The sequence below is a fragment of the Callionymus lyra genome, chromosome 19 (assembly GCF_982586985.1).
Source record: "Callionymus lyra chromosome 19, fCalLyr1.hap1.1, whole genome shotgun sequence".
Classification (NCBI taxonomy): domain Eukaryota; kingdom Metazoa; phylum Chordata; class Actinopteri; order Syngnathiformes; family Callionymidae; genus Callionymus; species Callionymus lyra.
Window position 1 is genome coordinate 20334874 of NC_141836.1, and position 27282 is coordinate 20362155.

At 38.8% G+C, this 27282-nt stretch overlaps 3 protein-coding genes and 1 long non-coding RNA gene across 6 annotated transcripts in view; 2 read left to right on the forward strand and 2 right to left on the reverse strand.

Moving 5' to 3' along the window:
• The window catches only part of pacsin1a (protein kinase C and casein kinase substrate in neurons 1a), a 28137-nt gene extending 27374 nt beyond the window's left edge, over positions 1-763 (reverse strand). The window contains exon 1 of one of the 2 annotated variants that reach the window (XM_087780921.1): positions 621-763. The gene's annotated coding sequence lies outside the window, so the exon portion shown is untranslated. Of the gene's footprint in view, positions 1-609 lie in introns of both variants that reach the window. The other variant, XM_087780920.1, reaches the window with a different exon arrangement.
• Positions 1-27282, forward strand: part of LOC148059882 (uncharacterized) — a 312120-nt gene that overhangs the window by 254992 nt on the left and 29846 nt on the right. The gene's annotated exons all lie outside the window — the stretch shown is intronic.
• Positions 2861-5932, forward strand: smim29 (small integral membrane protein 29). Its single transcript, XM_087780923.1, has 5 exons — positions 2861-2990; positions 3396-3634; positions 4396-4421; positions 4500-4605; positions 5062-5932. Exons 2-5 carry the CDS (start codon positions 3521-3523, stop codon positions 5128-5130), a joined length of 315 nt encoding a protein of 104 aa, XP_087637049.1. The 5' UTR covers positions 2861-2990; positions 3396-3520; the 3' UTR covers positions 5131-5932.
• On the reverse strand, positions 6667-11102 carry hmga1a (high mobility group AT-hook 1a). Of its 2 annotated transcripts, none has more exons than XM_087782132.1 (5): positions 11003-11102; positions 10096-10217; positions 9592-9672; positions 8894-8947; positions 6667-8403 (listed from the first exon to the last, which is right to left on the reverse strand). In XM_087782132.1, exons 2-5 carry the CDS (start codon positions 10195-10197, stop codon positions 8326-8328), a joined length of 315 nt encoding a protein of 104 aa, XP_087638258.1. In that variant the 5' UTR covers positions 10198-10217; positions 11003-11102; the 3' UTR covers positions 6667-8325. The 2 variants fall into 2 exon arrangements, with proteins under 2 accessions (XP_087638258.1, XP_087638259.1); XM_087782133.1 differs by lacking the exon at positions 11003-11102 and adding an exon at positions 10825-10903.

Sequence of the window (27282 nt, forward strand, 5' to 3'; positions counted from 1 at the left end):
GGATGGATGGATGGATGGATGGATGGATGGATGGATGGATGGATGGATGGATGGATGGCTGCAGCTGTGGGGCAGATTTAATGAATGGTGTGGAGGCCACTTGTATGTAACGGTGTGAGAAGTGTGTGCTGCTGTCAGGTTGTCAGGAGAAAAACAATGACGATGGAGATGCTCTCGCTGTGATAACCAATTACATAACACAGCAGCCGCGACTTCTCATTGAAATCCGCGTCCATTTAATCGGGCAACCTTTACATCCGAACCACAACAATCCGCAACATCCTGTGGTTCTGTTCTTTAACCCTCGTTCAGCCCACTCGACTCAAACACATAACCTTCGGTAAACACGATCTTTAGGGCAAGCATCCACGTTAAGCCGCGTGACGTGATGCGAATATTCATCTAAAAAATCCCGTGCAGAAATACCCGCTGGTTTTAGTCACCATTTTGTTGCATAAAAACAACACAGCGCATCAAATGCCGCATGCATAATTCACTGTACCGTAGACTCACGGGTCCAGTATGGCAGCAGTAGAAAGGTTAACGACGAGGCTCACGATGAAAACACAAGCCCGCGTCTCATCCCTCAGCAGATCCTGCAGGACTCACCAGAGACGCACCAGAGACGCACCAGCAGCAGCTCCGGCCTCTGCTCCTCGAGTGATTCAGTGCTTCCCCTTCGCGGTGACAGAAGGTGACCCTGCGTTCTCTGCACGGCTCTGCGTCCACCGAATCACGATGCACACAGCGAGGGGGAGCTCCACAGCACGGGGGGGGGATGAGGATGAGGGGGGCGGCCCAGCCTGCGACTTGACTCAGGCTGCAGGGAGAAGATGATGAAGAGGATGATGAAGATGAAGATGATGATGATGCGCGGATGACATCACCACAGACATTTTTTTTTGCATTTATTATCAAGTAGCTAGTTTGGTGTGTGCTTGGGTGATAAAGCAGCGATTAGACAGGCTATTTTTTAATGAGGAGCCCCGAGCGTGACTTCCACATTTTTTAACCAATCGGTGGGCTGATTGAGAGAGGGGGGCGTGACCCGTCCTAATGTCAATCACGCCCACTTAACTGCAGGGGGTGGAGGAGGGACGGTTTCTGAGAAAATGTACATTCATCAGCCATCACGTAGTGTTGCCTTGGCAACCGGAAAATTCCCCTTAATGACGCTTGAACAGACAAAATATCATTTTAAAATTTGATCAAATGAGAAAGTTAATATGTATATCCTATAATTTCCTGTCGTAAAATAGGACATTTTTAACAATTTAATTGGTGGACATTTAAGAAGACATTTTTAACTGTAATATTTACAATTATTTTATATAGTTAATTAATCCGCATTAACATTGTGAATTTGCAATACACTTACGAATAAAGGCAGTGCTATAATTCATACAAGCTCCTTGTGTTCTCAACGTTAAATAGTTCAAACAACTACAATATTTGCAAGTCAAACTACACTTGATTGAGTCTAATTTAAGATATTACAACAATCATTTTCAGCAAAAGGTTTCCAAATCTTCGATTACGAACACACAAAATTTGTTTACATTACATTTCAATACAAATGAATAGTAAGTTAAACGAATTGTGAGTGTACATTGAAGTTGTCGTTATAGAGAACATAATTACTTGAAAAACCTTCTGTTTATTCCATTAACTGATTTTTTTGTAACCATTTCAAGCATTTATATTCTGTTATATACTTTTTTCAACTGTTTTAATTCTCTGAATTGACAAAATGCATTGCAACATTTTTTTTTTTTTTCCCGTCCTTCTTTCTATACTTACAGACAAGCTGTTATGATAGCGCTCATCTCTATGGATTGGTGCAACAATACCATCAGGAAACCTAATCTGACTGCAGAGTCCCTTTATTTCCATAGCAATGTCATAGAGCCTAACATAGGATCAATAATATGTCAGCATTTGTATTGTTTATACCTAAAAATAAAACGCTTCTTTCGCATGTAAGTTGTACTGGAGTATGTTTTTGAAAAGTTAATTTATTTGCAGATCATGTAAGTAGAGCCTAAATCCCCCGTGTTATATTTAGATGTACCTTTTTTCCTTCATTTTTAGTTTTAAAATATATTTTATTGATAAAACAAGATAGGTAATAAGGGAAATATCCTTCAAATTTAAAATTAAACCATACAAATACAAAGCCAACAGTAATCTTACTTAAAGGTAATATTCATTAACTGCATTACAACAGAGCAATGAGTAATTTGATTAGAGTAATATAAGGAATATTTTACTGTCTTTGTTTCTGACTTGTTTTTTTGTTTTGTTTTTTACTCTCAACGCTCTATAAATGAACTGGCTTTTGCTTATATTAAAGCAACATATGTATCTTGAGTTCCTTTAATTATACGGACGTTTACTGACATCTAGTGGCATGAAAATGTAGAGAAACATTAGGATTCTATGCACATCAATGTCAGTTATACGTCACTATCTCTCGTTTAAAACTTACGATGGCCTTTGTATATATTTGAAGATATAAATCTAGATATGTTGCGTAAAACGTTCTTCTTTTTACTCGTTTTCGTAAAAAACAATCACATTGTGAAATGTTTTAATAAAATGATACCCACAACGGAGGAAAAACATTTAAATAATTAAAGGACATTGAATAAATGCCACGTAATTGTTGCTTTTATATTTAATCTAGACAAATAAAGGTGACGTCGTTTCCGATTATCTGCGTAGTATAAATAATATAAATAACGTACCATAGTAGTACCATAAGTACATGTCCTTACTTTAAACTAAAATCTAAAACACGTATGAGGTAAAATATCAAATAAATAAAATAGTATGTAATATTAAATCTACTGAGGTAAAAATACATACATTGTGATGTTTCATTGTGAAGGCGTGACAACCGGAAGTGGTTGCTGATACCGGAAGATAAGCTACAGTATTTGCGGAACAAACAGCGACCACAACAAACCTCCACAAAGTCGCTCTGAAACGTGGGTAAATATTAACGAACTATCATTCGATCCCTCGGACGGACTGAGTAGTAAACACGTGTTGATAACTAAAGCCGATCATCGGGTAGTTTTTTACTAGTTTAGCTGGTCATGTGATGCTAAGGCAGCAGGTAGATGTGCACGAGATCCTCACTTCATGTGAAACCAAAGAGAAGAAAACCGTTAAATGCATTGAAAAAAATCGTCTAAATGTCTGATCCAAATTGATGACGTCAAAGCTCAGACCAGAACTGCACTGTCAAGGGTGACTTTATGTCAATCTGAAGCAAGTTGGTTTATTTATTTACAATCGATTGTTGGGTTGGGATCAACCGTTCAACACCAGCTTCAAGCCTCACTTGTCTTTGCGAATTGACCCCCCATCTGTTGTGTTTCCTCCCTCAGTGTTTGTCTGATTGATACCATGTGGAAGTCACATGAACGCGCAGGATGAGGCATGGACAACAAGGGGGGAGTTGCAGGAGTGAAAGAGCCCAGTGTGTGCTGCTGAAGTTCCCTGGTCAGATGCCATGAACACCACCGCTCCTCCCACACCTCCTCCCACGGTCAACGGAGACGTTGCGGTCAGTTATGTGCTGGTGCCATTTTTCCTCATCACCATCGCTGGAATAGCCGCAGCTGTGGTAAGTGGCGATTCGGAGGAGACTTGACTTCCTGGAATTGTGTCACACCTGCTTGACACCTGTTCCTCTTGTTGAGGTCCTGAGCTTTATTTAAAAAACAATGAGACCCATATTGATTCTTCTAGCCATTAAAACTAACCCTCAAACTTAATATTTCAGGGATGTTAATAAAATTCTATTTTAATTTTCTTATTTTGACCCTCATGGTTTTTCAGGGTCACTCCACAGCCTGAACCCTCCTGGTTGATAAAATGAATACAGTAATTCCATTAAAATGATGAAAAGATAAACAAAAAAACCCAGACCCCGAGACAATCTCAATTGTTTTTTTATATAGTGAAATAAAATGGTTGCATACAATTATAATAATATGTTGGTCAATAAATTTATATTAATGATGGTTATTTCCCCAAGACTATAGCATGACCTACTGTATATAACATTTAAATCAGCATAAATACAAAACATGATGTTGATTATTAAATGGGTAATTCAAGAAAAAAATTGGAGAAAAAAAAGCTATGGGAAATCAACAGAATAATTTGTGTTCAACCATAGTTAAACGACAGACACTGTGTATTTTTTATTGTGTATGTATGATTATATGTTAAACATGATCTTGTGGATAATTTATATATAAATAAATGTATGGGCAAAACATTTGACGGGTCGTGCTTTGACAAGGTTATAGTAAAGACAATGCTTGTTATGATAAGACCATGGATGGCTCATGAAGATAACTGCTCCCTTTTGTGTTCCAGGTAATGTACATTCGCAAAAGAAGGAGGTAATATTTTTAAAACGTCAAAAATGGACCACTTTACTCACCCGAACGCTTTTTTTTTAATCCTTCTTTCTCTTTTAGGATTGACAGACTGCGCCATCAACTGCTGCCTATTTACACATATGACCCGTCAGAGGAGCTTAATGAAGTTGAACAAGAGATACTGTGGAGAGAGGAGGACACAAGGGTACATGATGACCTTAGTGTCACATCATTTTCACTTTCTAATTCTAAACTGTAAAATAGAAAATCCCTCTATCGTTATAAAACTCGCTGTAATGTCGATGCGATCGCTAGAGGGCAGTGTTCTGCAACAATGCATCGTCTTCAAATTCATACTCACAAGAACATAATTCTCACTTTATAGTGAAAACAAATGGTTGCATACAATTATAATATTATGTTGGTCATCATCTCTGGACTGGATTTCATGAAAAACGGCATGAAATAAAACGCAATTTATATTAATGATGTTTATTTCCCAAGACTATAGCATGACCTACTGTATATAACATTTAAATCAGCATACATACAAAACATGATGTCGACTATTAAATGGGTAATTCAAGATACATTGTTTTTAAACATAGTAAATTCATACACTTCGCAGATGTAAAATCTTATGTTCCTTTTCTGTCCTCAGACCGTTCAAGGTTGGGCCAAAGGATATCAACAGAGGCGCCCTCTTCTGACCAAAGACGTAAATGCGTGACAACTCCTGGCTGTGGGAGAGAAACGATGCAGTTCACTGGATTTATTAAGCTTCATATTTGAACGTTATATTTTCAGCTATGCCCAACAAACGTATTTATTGTTATTTATTTGTTCGCCACTGGTGTGTGAAAACAATAAGTTAATAATTTAAGTAGTGAAAAAGTTGATTTACGATTATCTTGGGCAGCTCACGGTACACATGGGTTTACAAAGAGGTTGAGGTGTCGATGCTGTGCACTCACAATTGGTTTTACTGTAGATTTTATCTTTAATTTCCCCTGTGTTGCATTCATTCACGTGCATGATCACTGCTTCAAATCTGAATTGAACTCCTCACCTACTAGAGCGGAACAACACGCCCACTATCTGCTCCACTTGTGTTAAGTAAAGCCAAAAAACGATGACTCCTGCCCGTGGCATGAAAAGTCCGATCTGAAAATTATCCGTACACCCCCGGAATCTACGATGACTTGTTCCTCAAGTATGTCCCGTCAACAAGACAGGGCAGCAGCTTAAGCTACAGAAGGTTCCTTTATACCACAAAAGGCTGCTTTTTGCCCTTAAATTCATGTTTGTAAGCCACATGCACTTGACATTTTGAACCGCTGTAGATGTTTTTTTTGGCCTCCTACAGATGTGACAGCTTTTTTAATGCAAAAACAAAGATCCAGATTTTCAAGTTGTTTTTTTTTATATTTTCTTAATGAGTCATTAGTTCATACAATGAAGATGCTTCTATTTGACTCATTGTTCTGCTGTGAAAGAAGTATTGAAAAAAATAAACTTTATTTAATACTCAACTGTTTTTCGCTTACTTATTACTTTAAACTCCAAGCTCTTTGATGACCCAACCCTGTGGTGGTAAAAAGTTGGACCCCAAGGTATCTGGAGGTATAGTCTGTTTGTGTCAATCAAGGCCCAGATTCAGATTCATCTTACGTTGGCTAAAATCTAAATATCCATATCCTGACCTATAATCTTTATGCAAGACCTCTCAGACTCACAGGAGTCAAGGTGCTTTACAAGAGACGCTTAACTAAAAAAAATAAAAAAAATACATTTAAAGATGGCACTCTAAGAACAGCAAGAAAACTTTTTTTTTTTAAATGAGAGATTGTATAAGGTATTCAAATGAGCAAGTGTCAAATGCAATGAAGAGCTGAAGCAAATAATAAATCAGGTCAAAGTTGGAGACAGTCTTCTCTATAAACAAGGATAGAGATCAATGTAAACTAGTCAGAGCTTCACAGAGGACAAACAGAAATCCCAACCTTAAGAAAATACATCCCAATCAGTAAATTCTTGGTTTTGTATACTGTATAGACATTGTCGTGTGACTTAGTTAAAAAAAATATTTTGTAACATTTGAGTCTAGGGTTTATCTAATACAGATGCCAAAATGTAATACTTCTATAGTTCACAATAATAAAATCTGAAGTGTGTATGCAATGAGGGTCTTTGCCAGTAACAGTACAAACTTTGTGAAGCAACTTCAACAAAAAGGAAAAATTGAATGTGACCAAGAAAATGCCGGTTTGACAAAGAAAAATTCTCTTTATTGACCATTTCAATTCTGATACAAATCGTTGTAGGGCACCATAGAAATATAGACGTTGTACATTTATATACGGTGTACATTAAAAAGAATGATCCCATCATCATGAGTTTACAGTATAGAAATGATTGGATTCAGATGTAAATGAACCTGAAACTCACTGTTATACTAGCGTGGCAAAGGGCTGCCAACAGTTTGAAGAAAAACAAAAACATGTGAAAGCACCCAGTCTTTTACAAACACACAAACATTTGTCCACAAACCAACAGTTCAGTGCACCAGAAGAGTTTTTTTTAAAAGGAATAAAACACACCTGCTGGTCTACCAGTCTAGCCGACAGGTCTCCCTGACGCGCTTCGATACAACCTTCCTCTGATTGGCGGTTGATGTTAAACTCGCCATAAGCATGTGGAAATCAGTCCATCGTCAAACAAGAAAAAACAGTTTAGATATTTCATGGAAATAAATGGCCACGGGGAGGAGGGGGACCGGGTGAGGTATGAAATCACAGGCTTTGTAATGCCCGTTTGCAGTATTCCGGGTTCTGTAACTGAGGTTGTAGCAGCTTAGGTGTGCATGGAAAAAAAAAAAAAACCAGGACCGTGAATTAGGATTCCCTGACACTTTCAAACACACAACTAGTTCATGTAACAGGCAGCAAAAACACTTTCCAAGACTTAAAAGTATATCACAACAAGGACAGAGCGAGGGTTGAGTCGATGATGAACGCAGCCACGGAGGGTCTCGCCAGCGACCGACGGTTGAGAGCGCGACAACTTGGGAAAAACTACACTTGTGAAGATTGAAAAAAAAGCTCCCTGAATGACACAGATGCGCTCTGCCTACATCCTTACAAAAATAAAAACCACACTATACCAAAAATGTTTACATGACACAACTTTTAAAAGTATGTAAACCCAGAGAACCAAAAGACAGCAAGATCGACCAGATTTCTAGTGAGACACTTCCTACTGAGGAGGGAGAGGCGGGACTACATCTAAACCTTCTACAGGGGGAGGGTGCAGGGGGGCACGGTGAAAATCTGCTCTACATGAAGGAGGATGTGGTCAAGCAGACTGGAGGTTGGGGAGAAAAAAAAAAAAAAAAAATACACACATCTACCACCAGTTACCTATTCTCATCATAGCTGAAGCTCAACTCCATCTAAAAACACAACGCGGGGATAGGTCAACAACTTCACACAGATTGAAAGTATAGGTAAAATTCACCCTTGTCCAGTACAAAACATGGAGATAACTATTCCCTACCATCTTAGGTGCAGATACAAAAAAAAAAAAAAAAAAAAAAATTAGCAGAGGAAATGACCTACAAACCAGCGTTAGGTGGGATAAACTCCAGGCCCCTAGAAGTTTGATTTAGTCCAGTAGAAAAGACGTGACAATGACATGGAGAGAAAAAGGGGTCAACACCTTTCGAGTAAATCATAGATCTATGCTTGAGCATTGTCCATTGTTCTATCCAGTGCTGTTGCAAGGTTTATATTTGAATATGTCGCCTCCCCCTTGGACAGAGGGGCTTAGTCGTGAACAGTGGTCAAGTGGCACTGATGTCCGAGATGAGGCCCAGTTCTGGTTAACAGTAAGTCAGTACGTCGAGTGAGGTAGCATGCGCAGTGGGTTACTGTTCCTCCTCCTCTTCCTCTTCTTCTTCTTCCTCCTCGCCAGATGATTCCTGTGAAGGCTTTTCCTCCTTCTCCTGCAAGACAGGTCGAGTGGTTAGCCATCGGCGGCTCTTGATTCATGTCAGATCTTTAAATAAGACAGTGAGTCACTGCCCGGGTTCTGCTTATACAAACCAGTTCATTCAGAAAATTACACAGCTGAAGAGGGTAACGTTAGGTCATTCCTCTATGACTAACCCAGAGCACAGCATTGGGAACATTCCTTAACTTCCAGAAAACCACATTTTGCTTTTTTCAACCTCTCCAATGCAATTCCAATGCAATTCAAGAAAGATACTGGATAACTAAATGAGAAAAATTGCATAAAAAAATGCATATAGTATGAATTTACAAGTGCACAATTTAGTTAAATTACAGTTTTTAAATAATAAGTGATCAATATTTTAACATTTAAAAAAAAAAAATTGGCGAAAAATAGAAATAGTTTGATCACAGATTGCACCATATACTTTTTTTTAGTGACGGCAGATTCTAATTTATATTAAAAAAAATGTATTCTCTTACCTCCTTCTTGGGTCTTCCTCTGCGCTTTCCTGCAGTGGGTGCCTCCGACTTGGCCTGTGCGGAAGAGACGACGTTATAACCAGCAGTCGGTAGTTTGTCATGCACCGTAAACAATGTTATCAACAATCTGCCTGCAGGTGGCGTCAGTGTCCTTACAAAGAGGTGGCTGGATGAGGGCATTGAGTTCATTGGCCATTATCTAGGAGGCCGGCAGAAACTGCACACAGGGCGCTCAAGTTCGCTGACCACCTGGTCTGAGGCTCAGAGACAGCTGGTGGAAGCGAGAGACAGAAAACCCTCTGCAGCATAAAACTATAACATGCATAGATGCGTGCTTTATCCCCCCCCTCTACCCCCCACCCCATCTTTTCGATTCTTAGAAAAGACAATGAGAGCAGTGGGGAGTTGGTGGGTTCAGAGAGGAAGAGACAGAAAAAAAAAACTGTTGCCATGGAGACGACAGGCAGAAGAGTAGAACTAGGACTGTGCAGTGGCTAGGTGGTGGGGAGGGGGGGGGTGTCAGGGGGTTGCCTCGTGTCAGCTTGGCAACAGCATCTGCACCTGCAGCACACTGTGCATGTGACAGGAAGTACACTTTCAGCACTGTTTAAGAGAAAAATCAGCAATAGGAAACTGGTTTGGGGGGTATGATCGATGTATAAAAAGACATGTCTCAGTCAAATTTTCATTTGATTTACCTTGGCCTTGGCGGATCCCCTGTTTTTGCTTCCCTTTGGTCGCCCCCTGGACCTTTTGGGGGTGGGAGAGCCACTTGCCTCCTAAACAGAAACATTCCCATTACAACTTCACAATTAAAAACGTTAAATTACAGTATAAAACAAATGCCAGCAAAAGTAACTCGACACGGGGCAGGTACAGCTGGTTGATGTTGAAGTTCGGGGCCCTTCAAAGAGGAACAGGTGTAGGCCGTCAATGTCAGACGCTCGTTCGTGTGGCATTACATCACGCTGCAAACAGCTCGTGTTGCAAATTCTGGCTTGTTTACAGCCGCCGCTCGGTTCACACACACACGATAGTGAGTGCACACCTGACAGGTGAGGTCACATGACACAAGGCCAAGAAGAAGCCCCGATTACTCGCATAAGATGTTTAAAAAAATTAGTTGTTGACTTACACATTAGTGTTAATGCAAACGTGGTACAACATACTGCCATCTGTAGGTCAAACGCGGAATTACTTACGTCTGTGGTCTTCACCTGGGCCGGCTGCTTGCGGGGTCTTCCACGCCCCCTCTTCTCTGGAGCCTCCTTCTCCTTCGGCGAGACTGTCCCCTTGTCGCTCATGTTTCCTTCTCTATCAGAACCTGGTGAATGAATTTTCAGCAAAGTCAGTCCGTGGCTCGAGGTCACACCGGCCAACACCCGCAAAACCGCACATCAAAAAAAAAATGACCGTGAACGCCTCGCACCGGTAACCCGTTTAATCCGCGCTAATTTCCCGGGTCTATTTCTGTCCAGCGTCGCTGGTACAACCAGGGGATTTAAATCAAACTGATCAGTGGTTTCGCTTCACGGGGATAGGCCACACAAAGCCGCCCAAAAGAACCCGTTGAACCCTGCGATGCGTTCACGTACCAGCCAGAAACCGCAGGCCTCTCGCCGATTGTTGTGGCCGCTTATCAGGCCTGTTCGTGCGGCAGTAGCGTCTGCACGCTGGAGCCTACAATTCACCGATCGATATAAAATAAAAATGTATCGCTTGATCGATTAAATAATAAACAGATTTATTGCATTTTTTTTCCAACAAAAGGCGCCAACCACGAGGACAAGGTCGCTGGTTCCCGCCGTTATCTGCAGAGCTAACGCAACAATAGACGGCTTTACATTAACGCGCGCCGCCGCCTCGCGTCGAAGCTCACGCGCTTAAAAAAAAAAAACATGCACAAAACCAAACACGGGATCCCCACTTACCAGCCTCTACAATAATGTAATTTTTTTTATTTTCCTCGAGCCTCTTACACCGGGTGATCCACCTCACACACCGACTACAGATTTTATTCGTGTGGCTACATCCCGCCCCTTTAAAAGCACACACACACACACACACACCAACACTGTATACACTCGAAATCCACCTTTTTTTACGTACCGTTCGTTTGAGAGATTGGCTTCAATGTCGGACCATGTGCGTCTTGTCCTCGTTGGATGAAGGAAAAAAGGCGCCAGCCAGAAGAGTTTGTGGGCAATTTAAAGAGCCGCCCTCACGGGAGCCGAACACTGGTGGGCGGGGCTAGAATAAATGGGCCACCAACAGTAAGAGAAGATAGACCCTCCTCCCATCCAAGGATCCCTTTTTTTCTCCTCATCCGACCACGAACCCAGGGAAAAGTTTTACTTTGAGTCCGTTTTTTTTTTTTTTTTTTTTTTTTTTTTAATTGTTGTTCTTTGTCAAAACCGCTTGGATTGTTTACAAGTTCAAGACCTATCTAGACCCTTCTAAGAACTTCTCATTCAAACTTTATTTAAATAAGACATCAGATTACACATATAGAATCATTTTTATTGGACAAATTCAATCAATTTAATATATATATATTTTTCATTTTCAATGTTTTATTAAAGATAATTTGTTGTATCTTTAAAAAGAGGAAGTGATGCAGGATGCTCAATTGGGCCTCAGAATGCTAGCTAACAAAATACAGGATTTTAATAGTGATATTTATTGAAATTAATGTTTAAATAAAGTAAGTAAGTACATTTTTTTTTCAGAGCCAGGGTCAAAAAGCGTTTTAACAATCAAAACAAAACTCAATAAAATATCAGAAGAATGTAATTGTCGATGACCAAAGAAATGTAGCTTCACATTCACAATAATAATAATCTTTGTTTAAATATCACCTTCCAGGCGGACAGGGGAAGCAAAAAAAAGTTTACATAAGGGCAGTTTACATCACAACATCCTCATAGGTACATTTTGACACGTTTGAGATCATTTTTTTAATAGCTTTATTGATGTTTCATGCTCATGAAAAAGCGTAAACATGCTTCATCAGCACGATTTCTTTCAGCCTTATGTTAAACATCCCCATTTATTTTCACATAGCTGGGCTGAGGAGTCACCAAACACATCCAGTTCATGTAATCTATTCATACGAAAAGATGCAAAAGGAGCGTGATGGGGAATCAAACATTAAAGATGCATAAATGTTAAACACAACCCAGCTGCAAACCAAACTAAATATGTATTGCTCTTCTTTAACCGTTGATACAGAAGATACCAGTCTCTGTTCTTCTTGAATAAAAGTTCTCTCTGCCTCCATGATCACTGACTCGACCCCAAACCTTTTCTTTTTTTTTCGACTCACACCTGGTTCATCAGATTAAAAAAAGGTTACAGGTATATACAGTATTTAACACGTGGAAGGCCTTAACTTGAACAAAGTAAATTGTGTGAGTTGAAAAAATAAACAAATATTCACTTTAATTACTATTAAATAAATTATTCTTCACCTAGCTGTGTGTGTTTGTTGTTGGCCTTGAGTTTGACTCACTACTCTGATGGTTGAACTTCACTTTCACAAAGAGGTGGTTTATTTATTGATGACCACACTTGAGTTCAAGAAACACACAGATATCACATTCATATCTCATTTCAAAAAGTTTTGGACCCTGTGTGAACAGTTAACACTTTATTTATATAAACTCGGCGGAAAAAAACAAAACGTTCAATGTCATGGAAGAAAATGCAAGAAATTAAAATGTTTTTTTTAAAGTCACAATTGAATCTTTATTCTCTTCATTTGAAACTTTTTCCTAGATCCGTCTTTTTCTTCCTGACCGTTATTTTATTTTGTATTGTAAAAAGAGATACTTTATACTTTTGAGTTCATCTGGCATCTTGAGCATTTTGTTGTTGGATGTTGATCGATCAAATAACAACACACAATTGTTTCTGATGATTTAAGTGTAAACACATTAAGAAAAAAATTCTAATTGAAAAATAAATGCATGAGAGCCATGCCAATATTGATACAAAATCAAAAATCTCCTTCTGCAACAATCATTGAGATGATCGAGAAAGTTGATTCCAGAAAGAACTTGTTTGTCTGAGTTTCAACCATTTTGTCTGTTTGAACTTCTAGAGACAAAATCCGGTTCAACAAGTCGTCACGGCTGAAAATATTCCACATATGTATTTTGAAATGTCCCTGAAATAGTGGTGCCCAACTTTAAGTTCATTTTAACCCCACTGTGTGAAGTCCATGAATATCAGGCACATTCCCCCTCACCGACACCTCCATACAAATAAAGCTGTGGAGACAGTAAGACCCCCCACTCCCCATACAATGCTAATGTGTTGCCATTGCAGCAACTATTCCGGCATCAAGACTCAAACATGGCTGTTGTTTGGAGTCTTGGCCGCTCAACAGTCTGAGAGTCGAAATCACTGCTTCTTTCATGCTTGTTTTGCATTTGAAGGTCAGTCCCGGGCGTGGTGAGGACCAGGACGACTAATCAAACCACCTACTGCTCCTGCTTTCACACTTTGAGCTTCTAATGTAAATGACCGTCCCATCTGGAGTTAATGGCCCCTCCTCCAGATGGACCGTTTGGGTTTTTTTGTGTTTTGGCCTCGACACCTATCGCACATTATTCGCTGAAGTCACCGCCATGTTCCAGGGAGTCTTGAGCAAGCGCCACATTGAACATGGCATCGTTTTTTTTTTTCTCAATGAGTCCAATGTTCTGCTCAGCATGTGCGCCCCCCCCTCCTCCCCATTCCCTGGTTTCTTACTCCATTCACTTCCTTCCTCTCTATCTTCCCCAACTACCCCGGCCCCATCCCCCACCCTTCACACATCTCTGCCGACCCGCCAAATGTGGATGGAGACAAGGAAATAGGTCCTTTGTGTGTGTGTGTGTGTTTTATGCCCCCCCCAACCCTAATCAGCCACTGGCACCACCTGGAGACCAGTGTGGGGAATGGTTAATGCAATTTTGCTATTTAAACAAGCATTCATTACATTATTTCCTCATTAAATTGCAAATGCATTGTTGCAACATTTGATGATTGAGCAGATGCGTCTCCTCATTTATTATTACGCTTTTTTTTAAAACAACCGTAGACAAACTGCTGCTTCCTCTTCTTTAAGCGTTCTTCCGGGTTGTCACCGCAGCAGATGAACCGTGTTCCATCTTCCACTCGACACCCGGCCTCTGTTCCGGGGGGTCAAATCTACCATTTGAAAATGGAGGGAGAAAAAAATACATCATAGTTTGCATCATTACCTTGATCAGAGGACACAGTGGTAATTTAGTTTCTAATGAAATAGTTCCCTCAAATTGTCATATTTAGAGCTAAACTTTACATGTTTTTTTATATTCTCGGATATGTCATAATAGAATGCATGTTTCAGTACACTGCTCAAGAGTAGGAAGCACCACAAGTCCACTCTGATCACGATCTGATCTGTCTTCCTGTGTTTAAAGCGTCCATCTTTGCAGCGCACGGACACTCGGTCTCCAGACAAAGCTCCATGTGTGACATGGTAACCATGTTAGATTCCCCAGAGAAAAAAAAGGTGCAAACAGCCCTTGAGCTATGAACTCTGTCACAGATCATGGCAGGCAGAATCTTATTAACCATTGGAAGAGGAAGAAAGGGGGGATGGAGAAAGAGAGGGGGGCAGGGGGGTCTTGGCCATATTGGTATGTTCGCCCATCCTCCCCCACCTATTTTCTTCCGACTATTTCCCCGGGACTAGAGGTTCATGGGTCGCCGGGCCTTCCACCAGGCCCGTTCTAACAATCCATTTTTAGCTGCTGTGCAAACCGCAAGACTGTTGCAGCCAAACCGTCGAACAGATGTGGACAAAACATCCGATTCCTGCCCGGGCCTGGGTTTCCCCCTTTTTGCTTCTGTTGGCCCTGGATGAGCCTGGACATGACTCACTCACACACCGCCTGTCGTCCAATGGGGAGCGGGGGATAAGAAAGAGCAGTTGAGATGGAACCACGGCATTGGACGAGGGGGAATTTGAGTGCCGGCGTGGGCGGGGGGGAAGAGCGAGGCGGTGGGTGGGTGTCTTTTATGCTTGGGAGAGGGGGCGGAAGGAGGTTAGTGGGCGGGGGTGGGGCCCGGGCGTCTGATTCACGGGCGCTCATGAGCAATATCTGAGTCACACTAACACAGGAAGCGGCGCGTGCAGCCTGTTTAAAGAACACAGCTTGTATTTATCTGAAACACACTGAGATTAATCAAGAGTATTTTCTCCTCCGCCGCTGACTCATCGCTCCACTCTTTTCGTTGTTTCGGTACTTTCACGTCCACATCCTGGAGTCCCTGGAAAGACATCAAGCCGGTGAATCAGTCACAGTGACTCAAGCGTTTGAAACGTTTAAGAGCTGGCAACGTCCACTTCCACATGCCGATCGCTCCTTCTCTATTATTACAGCTCCGGCGTATTATTTCTATCATCTCACGAGAGCTGGAGGAGCTTCATTCATTCATTTTCGGCCTTATTAGGATCGAGGGGTGCCAGAGCTTATCTCAGCTATTTAGGGCGAGAGACGGGGGACACCCTGAGCAGGTCACAGGTCTGTTGCAGAACACACACAGAGACACACAAGCATTTATACACTCACACCTACGGACAATGTAGAGTTCACAATCAATTGTGGGAGGAAACTGGAGTGCCCGGGGTAAACCCATGACAGGATAAGATACAAACTCCTGTCCATACAGAAAAGACACAGGTTGCCACAAGATGGAAGCTGCTGTGAGATGTTCCTCAAGAAGAAATTATCTTATTATCTTATATTAAAATATCTTTTTTTTTTAGATTTTGGCATTTTTATTGACAGCAGGGAAAGAATCAAGATATATTGACAAATACAATACAATTACACACACGCACACACGTACACGCACACACCCCACGCACTTCTAAGGTATTCCATCCAGTCTGTTTCCTATTTTATCCAGTTTCAGCTGAGAGAGCAGTTCCCTTATGCACCTTTTGAAAGGAAGATGGTTTTGTACAACTTACGCTAAAAAATACTTTTTAATGGACTGAAGCATAGCGTGTTATTAGCATAAATCAGTTTGCAACAGTTGACTTTAGCTAATGTAAAGTTTTTAGAAAATGACGAGTGAGATTTGAGTGACATGACGCGCTGGGCCAAAAGAAATAAAATTTAGTCTTTTATTGTTGATTATCAGAATACAATTAATAAGAAGAATGTCGTCACCTACATGCCTCCTATAGCCTCATAAACTTGTGAACTTTGACACATGACTGAGAGGGTTAAAATATTATGGTTAAATGATTAATTTCTCCAACAGTCTACATTCAAATGTAATAATATTTTGTGGAATAGTAGTCTAAACTTTTGCAGATTTCAAAATATGATTAACAGCAGAAGTATTATGTTTTAGTCGTCTTTTCTTTTTTTTTTTTTAGAAACTTTTTTCAAATGATGAAATATTGTGGGATAGTAGTCCAGATCTTCTTTGACAGTTCCATATTTGAATCACAACTAAAATATTATAGTAATTAAACTTTTATTTTAAACGATCTGAAAATCTAAATTAGTTTGAAAACACCAATAGCTATTGCACAAAATAATTAGTAATAAACAATGTAAATAAATAAAAAAAACAAATGTGAATTTCAAACAGTTTACGGTTTGACTGTGATATTAAAGGGTTTACACAGAAGAAGCAGCTGATTCAATGCTTTCAATTTGAAAGCCGTTGTCTCAGATTGGTTAATATTGCATGGTGACATCCGTGGTTGGCCAGATTAACGAAAAAACAACCAAGGTTTTTTTTTTACCATGAAAAAAATAAATATAGTATTGAATAGAGAGATGTCAACACCCTGTCCTATGCAACAGATGTATGGATAAAACACAACTGCAATTAGCATTAGCATCATAAACAAACAGCTATCTTAATGCACAAAACTACAGGAGATTTTAAAATCATTACTGGTAAATTTTAATCATATTTTAATCAGATTATACATATGAGTGAAACTATTTCAACAAAAACCATTATAAGCTTTTGTAACAGAATATGTTGACCTACAAAAGAAGGAAAACAAGACCTACAAAGCTAAAATAAAATAATAATGATGAATTTTCGTTGCTGTTAATACTTATAATATAATAATAATAATAATAATATAAATTACTTAATTTTATGAATGAAGAGGTTGAACCAACACGGAACAAAATTATGTAATTCATCATCCGCTTAGATGATCAAATGGGCGACATTTAAAAATAACGGCAGCTGAAGAGATTTCTACCAATAAATGGTGAAATTAAATTCATGAAAATGATCGAAACAAGGTGAAACTCTTTTACGAATATAAATTAAATATAAACCCAGTGAAATGGCACCATCTAGTGACCACATAGCGCATGGCATGTAGATTAAGAGGCGATCCCCAATTTCCCGGATAGAAAGTATCAAATAATAGTTTTTATAATATAACAATATGTTTCTAAATGTGTCAATCAACTTCCAAAAAATATCGCAGTTATTTGGATTATAAATCATGTGTTGAATACCTTTTAAACCGTCTCCAGGCAACAAGCGCTCGTGATGAAGTGTCCAGTAGATGGTAGTCTTACACCGCGACACATCCATCACTGGTTCTCTCCTCAACTCAACTATCCATCACAAGACAGGAAGGACCAACATTACTGGAGGTGATCATTTTTCAATAATCAACCCACACCAGGTAACCTAATCTGACAGAAATATATAAAAAACTGAGTTATTCTACTTTGACAGGTGAATGTATGTTCACAAGCTGAAAAAAAGTGACCTTTGTAATGGAGTTTTGGCCTTTATTCTCAATCTCTTTATCTTTATCTGCGGCTGCTTCCAGTTGATCTCAAAAAAACGCGCCTGGTTCGTCGCCCTGTTATGTGCAGCCCCATGAGATGAGCATCTCGTCTCATCTCACTCACTTTCCACCGAGATCAACATGATCTGATAACAAATATGATTATTTACTCTTTTCATTTCTCCATTAGTTACCTTCACAAAGGATTTATCGACTATAGAATAACTATAAGACTATAAAAAAGTGTCACACACCTCAAACTTATTTGTTCATTTTGGTAAATAAATAATCAGTGATTAATGTGTATGGAATATATCAGTGCCACCAGAATATTGAATGGTTGAATTTTTACATTTCATAACACTGAATGTTATATGTTGTAATTCTGCGTTTTTTTTTTTAATGCATTGAATTGTTTTTGTTTTAATCATGGCTTTCAAAAATTGAAAGATTGGAATTAGTTTTTTCTGTTTTTCTTCGAATAGTTTAATAACATAAATATAACCCTAACCCTATTATATATAAATATAAATCAATTAAATATTACATTCAAACATTTAACATTCAGACAGTATACTTAAAAATTAAGATGCACCGCGTTTGTGATCAGGTTAACTTCCATGATCATTTGAATTCCAATAAAACACTTTTAAAACTTCCAACAGTTACTGAAATTAAAAAAAGTTTTTGTTAAAGATATAATTTATGTTACAATATATAATATATATAAATATGACCCTCACTGATGGTCACAAGCTGTCGCTAGTCAACGACATCTGACCGGGGAATTCCTCGGGGAAGTTGCTGCCACCATCATCGTAGTGAAAGATGAGACTTTTTAGTATTTTTATTATATTATTTTTTATAGCACCTTCATTCAAAATGACATTCTTTCAAACACATTTTCCCAAATGTCACTATTGAATTTATGTCTACTGGCAAACAGGTACATAAGGCTGATCAGAAAGAAAGATTATTTATCATTTCTGTTCTATTGCTTAATACTGTCTTAAAGGTGTTTTGTTTTGAAAGAAGATTTTCTCTAAAGCTCCACGTCAAGACGCTCATTTCAGTCAAGTTTACTCAACCAAATAAACCTGTCAACTAGTGGACAAATGTCTTTATATGAAGATGTATGATGAAAACGCTTGTTCTTCACGAAGAAATGTCTCGTTCCTTCTTCAAACAAGGCCCCTCACGGCGCAGCTGGAACCCCACTCTCCAGCTGTTGCACGTGGGAAGTCCCACCCGGTGTCTGGAGCAAAATATCAGATGCTCGCCTCAGCTCCCACCAGGACGTCCCCCCGTCCCTGGCTGTGACCACAAGCCAGTGTCGTGTGTCCCGTGCCAGCCGGTGTCAAATGGCTGCCTATCGATGAATGATTAGAGTTGCTGACAGCGGACGAGGCTGCTGCCGCCCACGGGGGACCCGGGTGAGACAGATTGGCCCGTTTGTGATGCAGAGGGCGCCCCACAGCTGCATTAACTATTCAAGTGTGGTTATCTGCAGGTAATGGGATGCTAGCAGCAGCAGAGCAGAGCGTCAAGTGTAATTTCGGCGCTGCACGACAATCTTCCCTCTGTTATGACACACATGTAGAGATGGTTTTAAATACAAATGAGATGAAGCTACGGACCAGGAGTGTTGACACTTTTCACCATCAAGACAAAAGTTTTAGAGACTAAAAAAAACCCAATTAACATGTATATTTTTGTCATTATCTGACTTCACTTTGATGACTTGATCCTCCGAACACCAGCTGTTTTGATTGACAGCTGGCTGATCCTTTAGCGGCTCAATTGGCGGACCTTATTAGAAAGTGGCCCATTGACCTTGTTTTCTGTGACTCCCCATCCTTCTGTGACTATGTAGAGTCAATTAATTTATTTTTTTAATGACTTATTTACAGAATAGGGCCTCCCTGCTGAAGCTGCTGCCCCAGCGACCCGAACCCGGATAAGCACAAGAAAACGAAAGAAATGCCTGCTATGCGTGTTGTTAACACGGCATGCACATGAGGCGTAGCACAAAGACGGAATGATTCCAGTCTTCCTCTATTTGTTATGGCGACTGCCCTCAGACTGGCGCGAGGGAAGAAGAAGAAGAAGAGAAGCCTCAGCATGTAGCAGAGTCGGCCCTCCCTCCCTCGCTGGTACCTGGGAGTGAGCAGAGTTCCACCTGCCTGCAGGATAAATCAGCAGCAGCCAATAAACTGCAGGAAACCTGTGATTAATTAGAAGCTATTAACAATGCACCGGTTTCAAGTCCTGACTCGTGTTTCGTCCTATCATTATTTTTTACCACCAGCCGAGACAAAGCAACTGCATATCCATATACAGTGGGTTACTTTTGAATTTTCACTCTTTGTTTCATTGCAGCCATTCGCTAGAACAATTTAAGTTAATTTTTTCCCCATTAATGTACACTCAGCACCCCATCTTGACGGAAATGGAAATATCACATGGTCATAAGTATTCAGACCCTTTGCTGTGACTCATGTTTAACTCGTGTGTTGTTCATTTCTTCTGATCCTCCTTGAGATGGTTCTACTCCTTCATTTGAGTCCTGCTGTGTTTCATTAAACTGATCGGACTTTATTAGGAAACACACCTGTCTATATAAGACCGTACAGCTCACAATGCATGTCAGAGCAAATAAGAATCATGAGGTCGATGCAGCGATCAAGGTTCCTAAGAGCACAGTGGCCTCCATAATCCATAATAATAACCTTCTCCAGAGTGCTCAAAACCTCAGACTGGGCTGAAGGTTCACCTTCCAACAAGACAATGACATTAAGCAAACACAGCTAAAATAACTAAGAAGTGGCTTCGGAACAACTCTGTGACCATTCTTGAATGGACCAGCCAGAGCCCTGACCTAAACCCAGTCAAGCATCTCTGGAGAGACTTGAAAATGTCTGTTCATCAACGTTCACCATCCAACCTAACAGAACTGGAGAGGTTCTGCCAGGAAGAATGGCAGAGGATCTCCAAATACAGGTGTGGAAAACTTGTTCCATTATTCCCAAGAAGAGTCATGGCAGTACTAGATCATAAAGGTGCTTCTACTCAATACTGAGCAAGGGTTCTGAATACTTATTACCATGTGATATATCAGTTTTACTTTTTTAGTAAATTTGCAAAATTCATACCCTCTGTATTGAATGCACTGTCTTAACAAAACCTAAACCGGTTTCATTTGGCATCTTGTCAAATATGTTTTCTATAATAATGTCGACCACATTCCTGAGGACTTTTATCATAATGATAAGTTCCCAGCAGCTCAATTTCACATTTAAATAGTGTCTACGTTCATCTTAAATGACATGTCATGTTTCAACACATCCAACTAAATTGACATTTGTAGCAGAAAGATTTAAAGACATCGATCTAGTATAATTATGTCATTAAGAAAAGATGCCAGTTTATTGTGTTATTATTTTGTATATAAACATTTTGTCAATGTTTTTCAATATTCTTAAATATTTTTGAAGATGAGAAAAACGGACAAAAATAACATATACAGTTGACTAATAATACATTATGCATGAAAATTCTGTAGTTTTCATCTGGACTCAAGATGGCTGTATAAATAAACTTGGCCCCTGATCTGTTATATTTGTATCTGTCTTCCATTCCTTTATTAGATTCCATTACTACACTTCTGTTTACTTATTTTGTTCTCAAAGATTGAGTACCTTTAACAATACTTGGAAATGATCCCAAAATATTTAAATTTTCTAAATTCCTTAAAATATACTTTAAAATGACCAAAAACACATTCAAGGTACCCCAATATCATTAAAGATACTTTTTGAAATACTGCAAGTATCTTTAAGTCACCTTTAAATTACTTATAAAAGAACTTTAAAATGACCAAAAACTTAAAGTCCGAAAGTACCTATAAAATACCCAATGACATTTTCCCCCATGTGGGAAGAATGTATCATCATCATCATCAATTAATTTCTCAAATACTATTAACAATACTTTAAAATGACCAACAACATTTAAGTTACCTTTAAAGTACTTTCAAAGATACTTTCATATGAGTCACCTTTCAAATACACAATAAACTTTTAATTTCCCAAGTACCTTAGAAGATACTTTCAACCCACATACCTTTAATACTTCTCAAATACTATTAACAATACATTAAAAAGACCAAGAACATTTAAGTTACCCAAGTACCTATAAAATACCCAATCATCATCATCCTCACCATCATCCTCCTCCTCACCTCATCCTCATCAAGATCATGATTATCATCATCCTCATTATCACTTCATCATCATCACCATCATCCTCCTTCTCATCCTCATCACTTCCTCCTACTGCTCATCACTTCATCATCATATCATCACCATCATCCTCACTTCATGCTCATCCTCTTCATCATCACCCTCAATCCTCCTCATCCTCAAACTCATCATCCTCATCTTCATCCTCTTCATCATCACCCTCAATCCTCCTCATCCTCAAGCTCATCATCCTCATCATCATCATCATCCTCTTCATCATAATCCTCCTCATCCTCATGTTCATCATCCTCATCATCACCCTCAATGCTCATCATCATCATCATCATCCTCATCCTCATCCTCATCCTCATCCTCCTCATCATCCTCATCCTCATCCTCATCCTCATCATCCTCATCCTCATCCTCATCATCATCATCCTCATCATCCTCATCCAACAAAAACATTTAAGTTACCCAAGAACATTTAAAGGTACTTTCAAATATACTTTCATATGAGTACCTCTAAGTTACCATTCAAATACACAAAAACATTTCCATTTTCCAAATACCCTGAAAGATACTTTGAACCCGCCTACCTTTTGATTCCACCTTCAAATGAGTCAGTGATTCAAATGACTCATGGTTTTTCGGGGAGTGTACCGCGGCAGAGTCCAGGAAGGTTAATGAGACTCAAAGGGCAGAAGTCCAGCCTTAATTGTGACACTTCCCTGCATCCCCGTCAGCAAAAGAAGCGTCTCAGAAACACTGGGCTACCATCTTAAAAATCAACGCCCTGAAGGCTGGCCGACCAAAAGTGGCGGTAATGACCCGGATCCCTCCATCAAGGACGTGTCCAGCAGAAAGGTCACGGAGGGTGTTATGAAGGAAACCAGGTGAAAGAAGAAGTAGAGGGATAATTGGAGGACAATCTTAGTCAACGTCAGAAGCTGTGGAAGTCGAGGGTGAGAAGAAGAGCTGCTCGGCCTTTTTATCTAAAACACCAGAGACTTGTTCCACGGCACAGAGAGGAAGTGACATTTGCAGCCAACTTAAGAGTAAAGGTCAGACGTAGTTTGGAAGTTGGATGAGTTGTCAAATATGTTTGATTTGAGGGAGTCTTGTTTTTAAATTTTTCAAATAGAGTAAGTGTTTTTTCTTTATTAAAATGTGAGAATGAACAATAACATGCATACTTTTGAAGAGAGAAAATAAATCAATAGTTAGTTAGCATTTTTGTGGCTTCAGTAGCTCTGTGAATCACCAACAGAAGGAAAAATAAAAAAGAACAGCGACATTTTTGGAAGTTATTGTGAGCTTGGCAACAAATGCGATGAATATTTGAATTTTTAATAGAATCGATCAACGCGACAATTGATGGTGGGATTGCAAGAGGAAAGGAAGCCCACAGATGAACGTAACATCAGGGGGATTACAGCGAAGTTTCCACTTCAAATAAGAACAAGTCACGATGAAACAGCCAACAATTGTTCCAAGAAAAATCCTGGAGGCTTTGACGTCTGCAGAACAAATACAGGAACCTGCTCCTGCCACTCAACAGCCTGATCATAAGAGATATGTCAAAAGCCAACTTAGATCAGGGGGAGGAACTCAATTTAAACCTAAATCAACAAACAAATGTTATGATGAAAAATATATAATTTGATACAGCATTTTCATAAATGTTTGATTATTGCTGAATATTGATTGATTACAGATGAGAATTGTTTGATTATAGTTCAAAATGGTTTAACTACCGTTGAAAATTGTTTGATTACAGTGGAAAAATGTTTGGTTATAGTAGGATATTGTTTAGTTTCAGTTTTAAATGGTTTGATTACTGTTGAAAATTGTTTTATTATAGTTTAAAAGAGTTTGATTTTTGTTGCATATTGTTAGATTAAAGTTGATAATAGTTTGATTACAGTTAAAAATTGTTTTAATATTGTTGAAAATTGTTTTATTATAGTTGAATATTGATGGATATTGTTTGAATATTGATGGATATTGTTTGAATATTGTAGAAAATTGATTACAGTTTAAAATTGTTAGAAAATTATTGAAAACTGTTTCAATATTATTGTGGAATATTGTTTGATTAAATTTGAAAATTGTTAAATATTGTTTGATTTTTGTTTAAAATGTTTTGATTATTGTTGAATATTATTTGATTACAGGTGACAATTGTTTGAATATTGTTGAATTTCTTTAATTATAGTTGAAAATTGTTCTATCATAGTTAAAAAATAGTTTGATCATCATTGAAAATTGTTGGATCAAGTTCAGAATTTGTTAATGAATGCTCGATTGAAGTTTAAATCCCACGCTTGTGTGGAGGTGATGTAAAGAAAACAAAAATATAATCTTATCTAAGAACTGGGATTTAAAGGGTAAAACTTATAAATAATGTAAACGGGTGTAAAGGACAAGATGAGATTGAAATACATTGAATTGAACATAAATGTACATTATATTATTTAAAATAAATAGTTTATAAAATTGAGTTAAAAAAATGTCTAATGTAAAAATAACAGAACTATCATATTCTATAGTCTTTTAAGTATTGTTAATGTTAATTAAGTATTGTGTAATGTGTCTTGAGATAACTTTATGATTTGACACTTTGAATTGAATTAAAACCAGACTCTTCTGAGATCCACACTCAATGCTGGAGCTATATTTCCCACTTAAAATAAGGTGACCACAGATTTTACGATGATCTTTAAACCGTCCTAAAGAAGTGGATGTGACACAGCTCAGACTGCAGACAAATGGGAATTTATTTCATTGAATAAAAGACGGAGTAGCTGAAAAGCAACCAGGCTGCACCAAAGCACTCGCAAACAACATCAAAAGTTGCTGACTCAGAAACACTGCACCTGCCTTGAAACGTTTGGCTTCCATAATAACAAAATGTTCTCCAACAAAACCCATTTTGTGTCAGTTTACCCCAAGAATATAATCCGTACTCCAACCTTACGGGGAAATCATGCTTGGAATCCATACACAGGTGGATTTTTGTCACTTTTAATTGACTCTCGTTGCATTTTAAAACAACGTCCGCCTCAGCCGGCGCACGTGGAACTCAAGCAGACGGGGAGCAGTCTGAGTGATGTCGGGGCTCCTCGCCCACAGAAAAAAACAGTCTCATGTCGGCTCATGTTTCCCGATTCTCAGCCCGACTGTCAAACAGGAAGCACACGCCACATGACAATGAGTTGTTGACAGAGATGCAGCACCTCGAGACTTCCCACCGTTTTTCATGTTGCGCCTTGAACCGCCAGGCAGGATCAGTTCCACTTGGTAATGCAACCTATGAGGAGGAGAAGAAGTGCTGCGATGACGCTAATAAAGCAGCCATGAATATTTTATTTAGAGGAAAACGTCTTCCAGGTCCTGCGTTTAATCCGCGTTAAAGTGTGAAAAATAAATAAACCTGTTTCTTTTTGGGCTCAAAGGAAGTTTATTTTTGATGGAATAGTGCGGACTATCGTGCAGAAAAAGCAATTAAGATAAGCTGGGATTTCTTTGGACCTACATTTTTATTTGAAGTTCCTCCATGACCATTGAGGTTCGTCTCCTGCGCTGATTACAAGCCGCTAATTCTAGCGTATTCCGACAGTGGAGTCCATGAAAACTGCTTTTGTGCAGCGCCAGCCATGGATAATTCCTTTGAATAAATATCCCTTTTTCTATGTGTAAACATTTTCTTGGGTTCATTTCAGGATGCCGTCTCTGGCTCCACAAACAGGTTCAAGTCTATTGAAGTGGAGATGTGGCTGCAGTCGCCTGCGGGGATTAAAACCAAACATGCCTGATCCTGCTCCCTGAGATTGTAAAGGCGGTTCGGTGGTGTTATCCCGACAGAGAGTGTTTGACAAAGACTCCTGGCTGCCTCAGCAAACAGTGCTGTGAAGTGGATTACATGCACACAATGCAGGCGCCGCAGCGATGGCATCAAAGACAAACGAGTGCGATATTTTCGGAGGCAGAAGTTGTTTGTTTCAATCTCATCTGGTCCTGTACGTCGGTGTAAGTAACTGTGCAAGTTTCTAAAAGAATCCAACACTTTGAGTCATAGATATTGCACAATATACATATAGCTTCCCATTTTAGGATAAAATCAAACAATTATCAACTGTAATCAAACATTTTTCAACTTTAATAAAACAATTTTCAACTGTAATCAAACCATTTTTAACTATAATCAAACTTTTTTCAGCTTTAATAAAAACAATCCAACAATTTTCAACTGTAATCAAACAATTATCAACTGTAATCAAACAATTTTCAACTATAATAAAACAATTGTCAACTGTAATGAAACAACTTTTAACTATAATCAAACAATTTTCAACTGTAATAAAAACATTTTTCAACTTTAATAAAACAATTTTAAACTGTAATCAAACCATTTTCAACTATAATAAAACAATTTTAAACTTTAATAAAATATTTTTCAACTTTAATAAAAACAATTTTCAACTATAATCAAACATTTTTCAACTATAATAAAACAATTTTCATCTGTAATCAAACCATTTTCAACTGTAATAAAACAATTTTCAACTATAATCAAACATTTTTCAACTTTAATAAAATAATTTTCAACTATAATAAAACAATTTTCAACTATAATCAAACCATTTTTAACTGTAATCAAAAAAAAATCAACTGTACTCAAACAATTTTCAACTATAATAAAACTACTACTTACTTTGTTTGATTATTTGGTTTATCTTTTATTCATGCAACATAATTCTGTATTTTTATGTGTCTTATGAACATTTTTGTGTCTGTCATGTTAAGATGTATTCATACCATGTAAGCACTTCATGTGTAGCCAATCACAGAGTGAAAAAAATGGGATGGATTGGCTGGTTTCTATCAGAAAATTCAGGCATAAAAATTAAACTTTTCATTTGGTAGCTGGTGAAGTATTTTTCTGACATACCTTCCATAATATGTAATATTGTTTTCACGGCACGATGGTGCAGGAAGTGTCCATAATTGTGTCTCTTATTTGACTGATGAATCATAGAAGAATATATTTGCTGCTCCAGGAATGTCAACTTCTTCTGGTGCCACCTACAGTTCAGGAGCATCTGTGGCTCTGAGTTCTGGTGCTCCCAGACAGGATGCTCGTCCCAGACTCTCCCATGGACGGTCGCCCAGACCTCTGCCAGCCCAGCCTCAGAGCTCTCCCTCCCCGACCGGCAGAGTCGGATCATCGTTCAAAGCGCTTCTGTGTGGAAGAAAAAGTTGCCATGTGAGCGGTTTATTTTGATGCCGCGGTAATGTGATGGAGACTGTCAAAGCAAAGCGTCGAC